Below are 15,768 nucleotides of genomic sequence, written 5' to 3' on the forward strand. Positions count from 1 at the left end.
CAAGAAAAAAAAAAATTCCCCTAAGCAAGTACCTGAATATTTGCCCAGATTTTCAAATATATAAAAGTTAGCAGTTGTTAATATAATGTAAATATATAAAATATTTCTACTTATACATTTTGTTCAGTGAGTATAATTTTGGATACTCTGAAAGCAATCAAACTACACAGGAATTTACTAATGACACTTTAAAGTTCAGTCACTGCCGTACAATCTATATCAATACTCGTGTAGTTATTTACACAATTAATACTCTTTATCACCGTTTCCTAATACAAGTCTCATCTTGTCTTTACCTCAAGTTGTTCCTTTTGCGTGAAGCCTTTTGTGCTCTTTCCCGTGGAGTGGCCAACAAACGTCATTACTCTAACAACTGGACTGAGCCGGGAAAGCATCTCTGCAATTTCTTGCACGCTATCTCGAAACGATGAGAAGATCATCACTCTGGTATCCACTGCGTCCACAGATGTGCTTTCAGTCATGACTTGATCTGTTTAATTTTAAAAAGCCAGAAAAGCATTTTTATGCATGACTTTAAAATAATTACCAATAAAAAAGTAAGGATTGGTCAAACCACAAGCTACACATTCACAGCTCTCATCTCACTTAATGGGAAGATTTTGTCCAATATACTGCATTTTTATTTTCTCAAAGACATTTTCTTTAAAAAAAAAAAAATCATAAAAAAAAAATCTAAGTAAATAAAAACATAAAAAAAAACAATAGAGAAAACTGGCAATTAGGAGCCTCTCAGCCTATCTAGACCAACCTCCCAGAAGATGCTCCGAGATACACCTGCTTGAACAATTCCTCTTTGGAATTAAAGCAGTATTCTAATTTTGGAGAATTTACACCAACTACAGTGAGAATGTCTTATATCGGAGGTACCATTACTAATGTCACTTTGAAAAGCTCGGGTTTGATGGCAAGTGTCTTGAAATAAAGATCAAGGTGCCTTCTTCCAAAGAGCCTACAATGTGACTTTTAAATCTGCTACTTAAATGCCCAGAGTCAGATGAGGTTAGCAATATATAGCAACAAAAAACACTGTTACCATTAGTCTAGGATACAGCATGGTGGAGTAAGAGAGATGTATATCAACTTTCTATGATTTACTACAGTGAGTTGTCTCTTGTTCTACAGCTTAGGATCCTCATGACAGCAGAAATGTACAAAAACTTCCTGTCATACCACAACCTGTTGCTTCTGAATGGTCTGTCATCACACCCGGTTGTATCTCTCATTTCGATAGCAAAGATTTCAATAATTGCATTGATACACGGTTTCGTAGGAAGGTGCCTTTGACCAAAACCACGTTTCCTATGTTACACTATCATGGATTTTGTCTTCTGGGTACTCAACTTTTTTTTTTTTTTTCCTTCTTTTTTTTTTAAACATATACGGGTGTCTGCCTTCATGAGCACAAGCAAAAGCTACCTAAGCAACATGCAAGCCTTGAACAGTCAGCTTCTCTTCATCCTATCCAAATACTAAAACAACATGCCCATTACTGTGTGCGACAAAGTCAAAAAACCTAGCATGTCAAAAAAGAGAACCTCTAAAAGGGTATAAGGAATAACTGAAATTGGTACAGCTTGCATGCATTACCTAGACATAGCCCTCAGATGAAATCAAATAGATTTCCAGGGATAAAGATCTCCTCTTTTACACAATTCTCCACAAAACACCTTTATCTCATTAAAAGAAAGGTTAGAGAAGAAATTAAAATTCTCAAGACTGAATGTGTAAAAACATGTTTCCCTGAACGTACAAAGAACAGTCACTTGGTGCTTGACAACAGTTTCACGCTATGCCTGTAATTCCAGTATCGTGTTGTTTCTTGAAGTTAAAGCTTTAAGTCTAACAGATAAGTATATATATATATATATATATATCTTTCTGACCTATCAATCAACTATCAGAAATTAGTTGTGCATATCTATATGCATAAAAGCTTTCAGCAGCTTAAGTCAAAATGGAGAAGCTGAAGCTAACCATTTTCCCCATTTCTTTTTAACACGAGCCCTGATTTCACAGTTAAGTTATGAAGACGGCTGCCTCTGCTCAAAACAGATTTCACTCCTGAGGCTGACAGCCAAGGAGGTTAGACAAGAGGATCTCCAGAGGTCCCTTCCAACTAGTCTAAATTATTCTATGATATTCTACTGCACTGTTTCAGTAAATTGCAGGCAATATGGGAGGTCATCTGTCAGGTACAGAAACCAGTCCCCAGTGAAGGCCTAGAAATGAAATGGTGAATGATTCAATATTTTGAGCTAGAAACCAGACAATTGCAACACTGATATAATGTGTTCTGCATAATTTGCCATCCTGAGCAGACTGACAAGCTATATATTTCAGAATAAGTGCAGGCTGGATAGATTTTACTTACATGAGTTCATATTATTCTCCTCCACTAACTTTATTCTGAACAACATAATTCTCTATCTATTTTTAGCATATTCTCATGACTCGAATAGCAATAATGCTCAGCAGCATCTGTCCCTGTACTGTAAAAAATGTTATACTGCTGCCATTACCTCCTTGACCTTATCCAAAACCAGACTTAGAAAATTCAAGACATTAGCAGCCCATAATCAATCTGACAAGTAATCCAGGTATGGAAGATTAGCTGGGAGAAGCTCATTATGCTGAGCCAACATTTCTTAAGGGCTGGCCAGAATGTTGTCATGCACTTACCTGAATTGCTGGTAAGTGCATCTTGCAAAGCAGGGGCAATAGCTACGTGCTCAGGAAGCTCAAACTCAAGCTGGTTGATCACTAGTTAGAAATGGTTCAGAGTTTGCACAGGGAACAGTACTACTCCCACAAGTTCTCATATGAAAGGCTGCATTTCAAATGGAGGAAAAAGAGCCAGCGTTGTTCCTGATACGGCTAATGACTTAGGTTATTAATACTCTCCTTTTCTGTCTCAAATGTAGGGCTTTTCAAGGAAAGTGCTTTGCAGAAGTAGTTACTCATTTTAAAAAGCACACAGGCGTGTACACAGTAAATTATGATTCAGAGTAGTTCAGTAATGCATAATTGGAACAAAGCAGAGTTAAGTTCAGGGGTTTTGTTTGCTTCTGGTTTTTTTTCCCCTAGAGATACTACACACTTGCATGAGTTCCTGAAACAAATGCTGAATGTATTTTCCACTGCTCGCATAATGATTTAGGCTTTTCTTTCAGAGCCTTCTGACAGAGCAAAGATACATGTGATTATGTTTGGAATCTTAATAAGTACTCAAGTTTTTATAGACAGACTCATGACATTCTTGTCTGGAGGAGGGAGAAATCAGGACACGGGTGTGTACTCTATTCAGTCAGTCCAAAACCAGAATTTAGGGTGTAGCTACTTGCATACGTGTGAATTTAGAGTTTACTTGCAAGAAACAGGGAGTAAGGGTAGAAATACAGGTTTTGGGTTATTGCTCAAAAGGTATCATCAGAGACTCTATGACACAGCGAATGATAAGGCAAATAAATAAAATCACAGTGTCTCACCATTTCTGTCAACTGCCCAGTGCACTTGGGTTGGAGACGCATAAGCTTAGGAGACACAAGCTGGAGCTTACTACATTCCCTAAGTTACTAGAACAACTCCAACTTTGTGATCAGACTGCCAATTGTAAAGTGCTTTCTAGCCCTGCGTTATACACAAAGATTTCAGGATCAGTTCTTTGTACTTGCTTTAAGTTTAACTACATGCATCTAGAGAACTGTGTTCCAGACACTGCTTTACGTCCCCCATGGCCTTGCCTTGCATATTAGTTACGAGGATAAAGGAGGTTACAGGGATCAGGAGCAAGGAAGGACAGCAAGAAAACCTAACACACCTAGCTCAAGACATGACTAGATACGCTACCATACCTTGCCAATTATGCTATAAAAGATTACGTATTTCTTCCTGCACAGTTACTGTAATTCTGTACTTATAACAGTAAAGACTTAGGGTTCGTGCCTACTGACTTCTGAGGTTCATGCACACAGACACAAAACACAACATCAAAACATTTGTATATTAATTACCTGTTAGTAATATTAAGAGACATGTCTGAACAACATTGCAAGGAAAAACATATCTGATGGGATTCATATGACAGCAAAATCCATGCTATCAAAAGAAGATGGAAGAGCATTAAATATGGAACTTAGTTAAAGTAACTCCAGTACAGAATACAGAATTTGAAAACAAAAGGCAATGGCTTAGAAAGATGTTGTTACAGGAAACAAGACAGAGGCATGGAGGGAGGCAGGAAGGACAGAAAGAAGTATGAATGGAAAGGGGAAACAAATACAAGGGAAAAAAAAAGAAAGTAATTTGATTAAATACATTTGGACATATTATAAACTAACAAAAACAGAAATGAGGAAACTTAAAGTTGCCTAGATTGCTACTAGAAAGTAGCAGTCATTTAAAGTGTATTCTGAGAATCAAGCAGCTAAGGTAGAAAAAATCCAAACAAACAACCAAAAAACCAAAACCAAGCAAACAACAAAAACAAACCAACCAACCAACCAAAACCAAAACAGCAGGTCAGAAATTAGCAGAATTTCACAGAGCACAAACATCCAAACAGACAAGGAAAAAAGTGAAGAAGCTGCAAAAAAAATTGTTACTAATGTCATCATTCCAAAAGCAACAACTGGATCAAGAAGCTGAAACTTCCTAAAACCAGAGATGTCTGAATGATTCATAATACTTCGCTTCATCATCTCATGGTACTGTATGACATATTTTTTCTCCCTTTTGGTGAAGATGAAAAAGAATGAGCAAGATGAATGTCACTGAAGGTTTTAAGCTTCAAATCCATGCCTCAGAGTTTGTCGTTCTTAGCAACAGGCTGGATACCAGAACTTTTATCCTTAAGCTCCATAACTACATTGCATCTAACTTTGCAGGAGGTAATGGTAGCAGCACACTGAGAGATGGCCTCCAGAACAAATTCTGTGACTATGAAAATCATGAGACATAGTAGCACTAGGAATGAGTTTACTGTCACTGTTTTACTAAGCTGGTAGAACAGTTTTTCAAATGAATAATGATAGCTTACGGAATGTTTTTTCTTAAATAAATTTTATGGTGTAGTTCTTCTAAAGAGGACTTTTCCACACAGAAGATATACAAACATACAAGACAATCAAGAAGCACTTGAACAAATTAGGAAATGAATCGGTAAGATATTACTTGTTTTCATCCACAGGTTGAGCTGTTCAGATGCATTTTCTTTGAGTTGTTGGTACTTACCAGAACGTCCCTTTTTCCAGGATCTGAAGTGTTCTATTACAATTTCCTCCAATTTCCTTAATTTTGGATGGCTATAGATAAATTCCTTTTTATTTTCAAACACTGAAAAGGAAATAAAGCAATTAAAGATGTAAGTAAACCTGCAACAAGTACAAAGGTTTAGTGAACTTCATTTCCTCCCATTATAATTCTCTGAGTCAGACATACAAATCCCTGACACTAGTTCTAACTACATTCACCTAAACAAACAAATCGGTAAACTATTTACAGAAGCATATTTGCTAAACCCAGTTTTTGAGAAAGTGTTGTTACTTTTGTTACAGTCACACTGTAAAAGATATATAGTCAAACGGTAATATTTTAACCTTCCATTTTAAATCAATTTAAAATCTTCAAACCGAAAACTTGTTTGAAGGTAGCTAAAACCACCGAGAGAAGATAGATAAACAAATACATAAATAAGTAAAGAGTCAGGGGAAAACAATCTGGAATAAAGAGTACTAGCTGAGTGTATCACAACGAATAGCTTCCTGCATCTACAAACTACGCAGAGGTATCTACTGTTTCACTTAAACAGAAAGTAAATATTCTGTCCCTAAAAGGGAAATACTGACCTGTTTTACTCTTGTAAACATTTCCATTCGCTGAAGCCAGGGATGTGCCTGAAAACATGTCTCTAAGCTGCTGATACATCTTCATGAAGTCCTCGTTACGACCAAGTTCATTCTTTGTACGGGTTAACCCTTTGTAAAAAGTTGAAATATCTTAGTATTCAATCTCTGGAGCGAATATAATTTTTGCTATCCAAAAGACAAGCTTTCTCAGAAGTAGCAAGCTCCTTTCAAGAGCTGGAAGATAGACGTTAGCTTTAGAAAATGTAATAAGCATTGTTTGGCATCAATATTTTTTCAGGGAAGATGCCATTATAGAATTTAAACGTGAAAACATCAGTTTAAATGTGAAAAACATATGTATAAACAGAAGCCTGGTCCTCTGGGTAAACTAAAAAGTTTTACATCAACCATTTAGCACTAGAAAAGCCATCCAATCCAGAAACGTTGAGGGTAGTGAGGCACTGGGACAGGTTGCCCAGAAAGTCGTGGACGCCCCATCCCTGGAACTGTTCAAGGCCAGGTTGGAAGGGGCTCTGAGCAACCTGGTCTAGTGGCAGATGTCCCTGCCCGTGGCAGGGGGGCTGGACTAGATGATCTTGAAAGCTCCCTTCCAACCCAAACCATTCTGTGATTCTATGCTTCTATGAAGTGCTGCCAGTTACTCAAAGAGAAGGGAACCTAGACAAAAAGCTAGAATGAACAATCTTCTTGAATGATTTTATGTCAATGTTTAAAAGAAATTTTCTTCTACTCAAACCAGAAATAAAACTTAGCAGAACCAGTACAGAAGACCTATTTATTAGAACTATTTTCCATCAGTCATCTTTCAGCAGTTGGACTAGATGATCGTTGTAGGACCCTTCCAACTGAAATAGTCTAGTGTATTCTATTCAAATATTCTACTCTATTCAATAGCAGACCGGGATTTAAGGAATCTGAGAAACTAGGAAATATGTGAAATGCTCTCCACTGCCTGGGTCTAAAAACAGCACTATACCATCAGAAATGTAAAAATCTGCATGTGAAAGTAATAAATTGTAAAAATGTCAAAAGCATAAAATTAATGAAAAATTATTAGCACATGCATACTATAAAAATATATTCTACAGATTTTCCATAACATGAAGCAAGCACTGTACGCTTTTGGTTCAGACGTAGGACGAAGCAGTGTCATTTTAATTAAGCAGTGCTGTAGATTAAGTAGCTTTTCTAAGTTACCACACAGTTACACAGCTAAGTGGAAGCCAAACTGAAGCAAGAAACCCGAGAGGCACACCATGGGGTAATCTGAACAGCTGGAACCTTCCCCTCCCACATCCACTGTTTAGAAGACACTTGCTGTTGGACTGACATTGCCAAGTGGAAATTTCCCCCTTCAAAAAAGATGTCAGTACCAAACCAGGTCTTCCAGACAGCAATGACAACCCAGCAGGTCTAAAAATGACTGTGGAGAGTTGCAAAAGACTCACAATAGTCAGTGATAGAATTAGGAAAATAAACTGAGGCCAGACGAGAAAACAACTTTCTATTTTGCTTAGTGAGCATGGAAGATGTTGCACAGCTAGGATAGACATTCTAGTGTGATGTGTCCAAATCCGTAATCTTCTGGCAAAGACACTTAAATTCATGCATACACGAGTTTTGCTATAGACAGAGGAATTGCTTTACAAGACCAAATGACTTCTCAGTTTAAATTGTTTAATGGTTATTCTCTGTCTCTGCAAAGATATTACTGCCACTTACTCTGAGTTCTGTTTCTGCTTTATTTTTTTCAGAACTGCTGCCATATAAACACATTTGCTTTCCCAAGTATACTCTATCTTTAACATAGTGCTAACATATATCCCACAGGGGTGACGGGGAACAAAATACCAATTACATTTGCAACACATCCGTTATATAACCTGTTTTGTGCAAAACTAGCCATAGAGATGAGGTAAATTAAATGAGGAGGAGGAGTGGAGACAAAAGGAAGGATGTTTCTGAAGACTTTTCACCTTTTGATCCATCCATAATTCCACAAAGGTAGATAAATAATGACCGTACTCCCATTTGCAGCAGCAGCTCATAACCATGATATAAACTGATACAAAGTGCAAAATCTCCTTCGATTATGCCTTGATGTATTCCCTGTGAAAACAAAATAGATGCATCATTAAATTAGGAAGTCGATAAGAAGCAGGAATCATACTGCAATTCTTATGACAAAAATAAGATTGACATCTGAGAAACAGAGCCAAAGCACAAACTAATGCACAGCGAGTAGTCTGTCTATCAAAACCTCCAGGAAACAGGTTACACAATTCTTAGTGATCAATGAAGGCAATCTTTTTCCACCTCCAAAATGATCTTCAAAATACCTGCATTATCTTCCAAGATTAGCTCATTACTTTCCGATGCAGCAACACCCAAAATCTGACAGCTGAACCATCCATCAGTATTTCGCAAAATTTCCAGCACGTCTACCCAGGCTACAAAATTTAAGCCAGGACAGTTGTCTTGTCCACTGTGAAGTGTATTTCCCAATGTTCTTTTTAAGGTACACAGTCTTTTTTTTTTTTCCCCTTAGGTAATACTCTAAGTTTTCAAAATTTGAACACTCCATGACAATTTACAGAAAAATAGGAGCAGTAATGTAGTTTTGAGGGGAAAGTATAGACTTGACAGTCAGTAATTACAATCTAAGTTGTCAAAATAATTTCAGTTTGGAAATGAAGTTCTTCATCTTTTCCTTAACTTTATTATATGAGCATCAAGAAAGTGGAACAAGTAGACATATTTTATTCCAGGGCTAAATATAGAATGTTACAAAGGAAACCTAACTTAAAGCGTATCAGTAAACTTTGTACACTGTGGAGTATTACTATTTATTCACTACTTTAATAATGTGAAATAAAGACATTTACCGCATTTTGTGAAGATGGGTTTTTTCTATATTGATCTCTTCCTAGAATTATCTGGTACTTTGTAAGGCTGGGAATGTCCCGCCTTGCTAAAACTCCCATTTTAATTAGGCGTCCAGCAAATGTTTCTAGCACCTGCAAACAAAACACAGAAGTATACAAGAGATGTGAAGGTATGTATATTTAGCCCTTTAAAGTAGTTTTATTTTTACAGATCTTACACAACAGAACACAAGCAGCTCATCTATTTTATTTGAAACACAGAATTTTACAAAAGAGACTGTACTGATTTCTGAATAACCTGTTACTGTGCCAGATGACAACCTGGTGCTCTGCCTCGCCGTAAGGTTCTCTGCTATCAGGATGTTTCTAGGCTAATTTTCAAATTTTTTTCTAAGACCAGCAGAATTTTTACAGCTGGGTTCCCTAGGGATTTGTGCCCTCCATCCTATGGACAAACACCCCCCTGCCCCCGAGACAACCCCATATCCATCAATTAACTGAGAAGTGGAAACACACACTGTGCTTTTGTAATCGCACAAGTACTGACCGAGCAGAGAGGAAATGAAACAGGACAGGTAGCCAGCTGCCGAACTCGCTCTGCAGCTCCCTCTCTTACTGGTAACCCTAACTTCAATGGTGTTTCAGTCTCAGGAAAACTTGTATCCATCTTTGAGAAGTCTAAATTACCGCAGGCGGAGGAGTAGCCCCCAGGTTAAGAAAGTTGTGTGTGGAAGGGATGGGAGCCGGGAGACACGAGCAGAGAGGAATGAGCGCCCAGCAGAAGGGCCCGGCACAGCAGCGTGCCCCATTTCCTTCGGAAGCCACACCAAAAGACAGTTAGTTTTTATACATAACATGTACCTTCTTTCCACATCAGTGGAACAAGGGAACTGACCTGCACTAATTCATCTTAATCCTGTTTTTCCTCTTTGTTTCTCAGCCTTAGGTGGTCAGGATTTTTTTCATAGACTTAGTTTTGCATGAGTGCTAACTCTGTAATAATTGGAGTAATCAGATTTGCTCTACAAAAATTACTTACAATCTGTTGGCCCACTTGGCTAGTAGCACCAAAAACATCTTAGCGCACAATAACGAGCTTCTCCAAAGGCCATCTTGACTTAGTTTGACAGCGGATAGCTCCTGATAGCTGCTTACATGCATACAAAATTTCCCAAGTTTTCTGGGCATTTTAACACCAGTTCAGCTGAACTGCGCTAAGAAGGCCACAGCGTAACAAATGCCTAATCCCTTTATTGCTATTCTCTCAGCCCACTGAAAATCAAGTCCAGCTGAACCAATAAAAACAGGTCTAACTTTCAGGCCTCAAACAATACTGATCTAAGTATGCCTTCAGCTTGCGAAGACAAAATGCCCTAACAGGAAAAGAAAATCAACTGTAAAAGTGCAATGCATGTTTATACACTAAGTAACAACACTCCATTTGTCTTCTTCACGTGTTTAGTCTATGCTGGGTTTTTAGAGCCTGTTAGGATGCCCAATTATGATGAACAACCACACTCTACTCATACCCAGTCAATGCAGTGGCAGCTTAGTTTAACCTCTTCTCTCTGCTTGCTTTGATTATTTTTATAGTTTGGTACTCCTTTAGCTTTTCACTCTGCGCACAGTGCCTACGTGGCACTAAGTGGCAAATCCTGAGAAAAGGGGTGGGAATAATTGCCATTGTCAACTACAGCAGCATTAATCCCCCAAAGAATCAAAAATGCAAAGAGAACTTTGGAAGGGTGAATGAAATGAACACTTGTGAAAGCACCAGCCAAACTGAGGAAACAATGTGCTGGGGAATTTCCACGCTGCCCGCTCCGTGCCTGCCGGACTTTCAAAAACAGCTCGCTAGAGTCAGCAGGCTAAGCCGATTATGACAGATAAAGGCTGCTGAGAAATAATAGAAACGAAGCCTAAATTCTGAATGCTCTGGTGCATCTCAGGTTGCTCCTCTTCCCTACTCTGGGCCTTCAGACTGGGATACCACGTCTCAGGCAGCTTGCTGCTTTTGCTCAGACGAACCCAGCTGGGCTCATCCGCTTGGGGCCAGAGGGGAAACGGGCATCGCCCGTTGCGCAGACCGAGCACCCATCTGCGGCCAAAGAGCCCCAGGCACCTCCGAGCCCCAGCTTCAGTTTGCCTCACCCTACAGGGAGCCTGCGTCCCGGCCTCACGCGGCTCCCCAGGCAAAGCAAAGCACAGTCAAGAGACTCCATCCAGCAGCACTCCTGCTAATTAAGACTAATGGATTGATTAGACCAAATAAACCACCATCACCACTGACAACATGCAAACACAAGTTGGAAACTACAATATTGCTAGGAATTTCCAGAGGAAAGGAGGAGGGGGGGGAGAAAAAAAACAAAACAAAACAAAATCAAACGATCTTTTCCTAAAATACAGTCAAAAACATTCACCAAGCGACTTGGAAATCTAAATGCCCAAGAAATTAATTTCTCATATTTGGTTTAGTTTTAGGAGTTTAAAATTCAAAACTTTGTCCTTTACCAAACAATTTGTTATTGTTACGTTGTTTTTAAATCTGGCCTGTATCTGACAAGTCACTTAAAGGAGAGAGGCAGAAATGTCTGTGCCAGCTTATAAAAAAAGGTATTAAAAAAAAAAAGTTGACCATGCAAGGGACAACTCGGTTCTTTTTATTTTAATGGGAAACCACTGACATAGCACTTTACCCTCCCATCAAACCCTAAACAGTTGGACACAAGGACACTTGAAATGCTGAAGATCAAGCCTAAACTATGTCTCAAGTAGTGGAAATGGAGTCAGTCTCTGAACACAAACATATTTCTCTAGAAAAGAAATCAATGTTTTCATTCAAGTAATGCCCACATAAGTATATTATTTCAGCACTGGTTTATTCTTTCCTATACTTGTTGCATAGCTTTTTTTAAAAAGAAATTTCCATTACATTTGCTTTTATGTTTCATCCCTTGACCTAGTTCATAACATGTAAGAAAATTATATTGTCACTGTTTGCTCCATGTACACCCCTGTCTGATTTAATCCCCTTCTGCAAAAACAAACCGAGGAAGACTATTATGAAAGACAGCAGGATCCAGTCACCTGGAGCTTCGAAACCAATAAGGAACAGTAAACATAACCTACTTAGAAGAGATACAGAAAGAAGCACTACTCAGAGTGATTACATTTATCTTCCCTCCGTACCTTTATTTTTAATTAAAAAGATAATACTTCTGGAAAGTTTCCTCAATCTTTCCAAAACATTTAAGTGTTATGTTACCCATTTAAAAACGGAACTGTAGAATTAATTTAAATTAATTGCTTGCTAGGACTCATGGCTTTTTCTACCTCACTAAATTGAGTTCAAAAAGCTAACAGATTTACTACCAATATATAAAAGACAACTGGTAAAGTTATCCCATACTGCACTGAACTTCCAAGAACATAAAGGTTTTTGCTGAACAAAGTATCTTCCCCAGCAATCACGCTGATTTTTTGAAGCTTGTCTCCAAGATTAGCTTAGGACCTGCTGTCTGGAGCTACAACGTTAGCTGAGGACTAGGATCTGTATCATAAGCAGGACTGGCAAAGCAAAGCGAATCGTTTCAGCTTCATCTCACTAAAAACTGCTATTAATCTGTTTTCTCTTGCCACAATAAAAAACAAAGGCTCTAAACAAACGACCAGGCCTAATTATTTTACTGCAGATTTGCAAGCATTCTTTACCGAAGGAAAACAACAAATCTCCCCCACATAAATGTTTGTATTGCATTTCTTTCAGAGCAGAGAAGGAGGCGTTTGAGAGAAAGCAGCCACTAAGCAGCCTGTATCTTCATGAAACAAAGACTGAGAAGGCCCACTTCTACCCACGGGAAGGGCGAAGTGCCAGGAAGCTCTACACTGCGTTCCCAGCCACGACTGACAGACCTGACCGGCTCTATATAGCCACGCTGCACTTCAACAGAGCTGCCATCTCCCTTCATCTCCTTCTCCTGCTCTCCCAACTCACCCCGCTCCAGCATTTTCAATGCGCAATGTGCCACAGACCCCTTTCCAAACATGCTGGGGCAGACGCAGAATTGGTATGCGAGAAAATGAAACGACGTTGCGTGTCGGTGAGGTAACATCACACCCACAGCTGTGCGGGAACGTTAACGTGCCCCACTGCCACAGCAGTCTGCCTTAACAAGGGACCACTAAAACCAGGAGTAGGGAAGTAACACGAGCAGCTCCAGAACACAAATCCAGGGTTTTGTTGTGGCCGTGCACCACAGGGACATCACGCTGCTCCCGCTCTCTGCTCCAGATCTTCAAATTTTCAACAAAGGGAGTGAAGGGAGACAAGAAAGGGAAAGAGGAGACTTCTTCCAGGCTCTGGCCCCACCCTCCATAGCTGGAAAGCCAGCTCAGAAGGTGTATTTATCGCAAGTCTTCACAATAGAGCTGTGATCATACTGTCCTAGGGGAGAACAAACAGATTTTGCAGGAAGGCACGAAAGCAACCAGGCCTTCTACAGCTCCAGGAAGAGCAGCCCCAGTGAAGGTTAGATGAAGACCTAGAGCATTCATTGCTTTGTTCTAGGACTGAACCTAGAAAGGCTTAGGTTTCACAAAGTGTGCTACCTTGAGAAGTGTCAGTGCGATACCCTAACATTCCTGAAAGTAACTTCCAGGAGGAAGGCCCACGAACAAACCATATTTAGTCTCTGCCAACCGTAACTCCAGGTTGAGTGAGAGAGTCTTGAGACTCCACCAAAAAAGAAAGTACCCGGGAGTCGCGGAGCCCAGCAGCAATCAGAGAACGAGCCAGCCCCATGGCCGTAGGAGCACGTCTCACGGATGAGCTAGGGCAGCTTATGGATATCCTTTACCTGACTGCAAAGAGACTTTTCAGGCACATATTTGAGTCCATAAAGTTTATGTACAGATTGAGAACAGTTTATTGTAACATTTGATGAAGCCTCTCAAATCATAGTGTAGTACATCAAAGAAGGGAAGGAGGACAGTTATTAACAGAAAAAGAAGTGGGTTTATGACAGAGAAGGCAGCTGAGAAAGGCATTTGGAGCTATGACTAGTGCTCACTTCTAGCTATTCTCCCTGTAAAACTGCGGAGTCATGACAAAGGCAAACAAACTCTAAACATGAGGGAGAAAAGTGCTGTTTTGTGTAAGCTTTCTACCAACATTTTCTCACCTTTCCAATACTGAAAATAAAGCAACAGGGTCAGAGCAGAGTACAGTGTTTGTAAGCTGCTTATAATTCTCCAAAACCAACACTGATCAACCCAGTAATGATCTTTGCACCTCTGAAAGTTTTGTTGTCAAGTTTATATTAACCCATTCAGACACTTCACAGCCTTCCCGTCCTCCAGGGATCTGTTACACACTGAACACATACTGTTCTTCCCTGGAAGCTGGTACTCACCGAAAAGATCCATTAGTTTGTCCTCTTCTAACATCTTGGTTTTCTCCTATCACAGCATTTTTCATTTCTTAAAAGTTACGAAAAAAAGAAGGCCTACAGTTTTTACTCTTCAGCTAATTTCACCGAGAACATTTTTACTCTTTCACTTGAGAGGTTATAAGAAAGAAGTGGCTTTTCTATATCAATATGACGTTCAGTAAGAGTAAATGTCATCACTTTGCCACAGGACAGAAAGAAGCATCCTACTGAGGATGTTTCATATCCTCAATTTGCAAGGCTGAATATTTGTTTTTCTTTCATACTCAGAGATGTAACCTGCCAGGAAAGCACCAAGAATACAGCACTACCAAAACCATATTCTCTCAAGAGTTTATTAGCTGGCAGTCACACACAAAATTAACAAGTTGGGGAAAAAAAAAAAAACAAATGCAACAAAAGTCAGCTTTGTTCAACTCCAGTAACAGTCAGGTAGTCTATTAGTCTGAGCCGATAGCAGCATCTAGACACAGACCATGATACATCTTCAGTACTCCATCAAACATAGCCCTTTGTACGTAGTTACTAAGCACATCACAAACCAAAACCAAATCAAATACACACGCAGTAATCTGTGCAGGTGGATCTTTAAAATAGGATCTCAAACTCCTACCAGCCTCTTTCTCACCAGTAGCCAGTTAATACTGTGGCATTTCTCACAAATAGAGAAATTTGGCTGTGATTTTACACGATTTTTCTGGTTGTTGGGTTGTTTGTTTGGTTTTTTGGTTTTTTTTTTCCTCCATCTCCAGCAATGATGCTGAGCAATCCTCCAAACAGAAATAATTTCATTTAAACAACTATTTATTCTCATAATTAAGGCTTGAACAAAAGAGTTGGGATTGTTTTCTGTGAGAAAGTGTCAGAATTATTTATGCAGGATAGGCAGAGGAAGAGCCTCTACACATTGCCTCAAAAAGTCAGCTCTTTTCAAGAATAATGTTTTCCTGGGAGAAATCTTCAAGAGCCAGGACCGCCTTCACTTGGTAGTAATAATCCAACTTCCAAAATTACGTGGAAAATTCCTTACCCACAAAACCACAGTCAGTGTTTGCACTGCACTAAAATGTCATTTAAGACACTACCTGTGATGTGGATCGATTCACATTGTGCCTTACTTCAAGGTACCTACCCACAGCAACGCAGCTGCCCCACAAAGAAAGTTCAACAGTACCTCTGTGAGGAAAATCCATTAACTGCCAAAAAATACAGTCCACTTCAGCCCATTTTCAGTGAATCTTGTGATTCTGTACACTAGGCAGTTGACCATGAAATCAAATCATCAGACAACCAAACACTTAAGCAAGCACCATCTCCAACATTTGTCAAGGATTTGCCTTCTCAGTGAATTTCAGATCAGAGAAGAGTCTGTGGTACAGATACATTGCCCACAACTAAGAGGCCAGACATACTCACAGTGGAACTACCTGCCTCACTGCAACCACTGCATTCCACTTTTTGCAAAAAAACCCACGTGCTAAATTGACCAGGAAAGAACCGTTCTGTCAGGACATTCCCACTGGCAGTGGTTCCTCCATTTGCAAATTC

The 15,768-nt window shown here is 39.4% G+C and overlaps 1 protein-coding gene across 1 annotated transcript in view; it reads right to left on the bottom strand.

Annotated features, from left to right (window-relative positions):
• Positions 1-15,768, bottom strand: part of FANCM (FA complementation group M) — an 80,842-nt gene that overhangs the window by 43,037 nt on the left and 22,037 nt on the right. The window contains exons 5-9 of the mRNA XM_075504013.1: positions 8,771-8,902; positions 7,862-7,994; positions 5,865-5,993; positions 5,251-5,352; positions 297-490 (exon numbers count right to left, since the gene is read on the bottom strand). Coding sequence (XP_075360128.1) covers positions 297-490; positions 5,251-5,352; positions 5,865-5,993; positions 7,862-7,994; positions 8,771-8,902 — 690 coding nt within the window. The remainder of the gene's footprint in view (positions 1-296; positions 491-5,250; positions 5,353-5,864; positions 5,994-7,861; positions 7,995-8,770; positions 8,903-15,768) is intronic.

The sequence above is a fragment of the Mycteria americana genome, chromosome 5, assembly GCF_035582795.1.
Source record: "Mycteria americana isolate JAX WOST 10 ecotype Jacksonville Zoo and Gardens chromosome 5, USCA_MyAme_1.0, whole genome shotgun sequence".
Classification (NCBI taxonomy): domain Eukaryota; kingdom Metazoa; phylum Chordata; class Aves; order Ciconiiformes; family Ciconiidae; genus Mycteria; species Mycteria americana.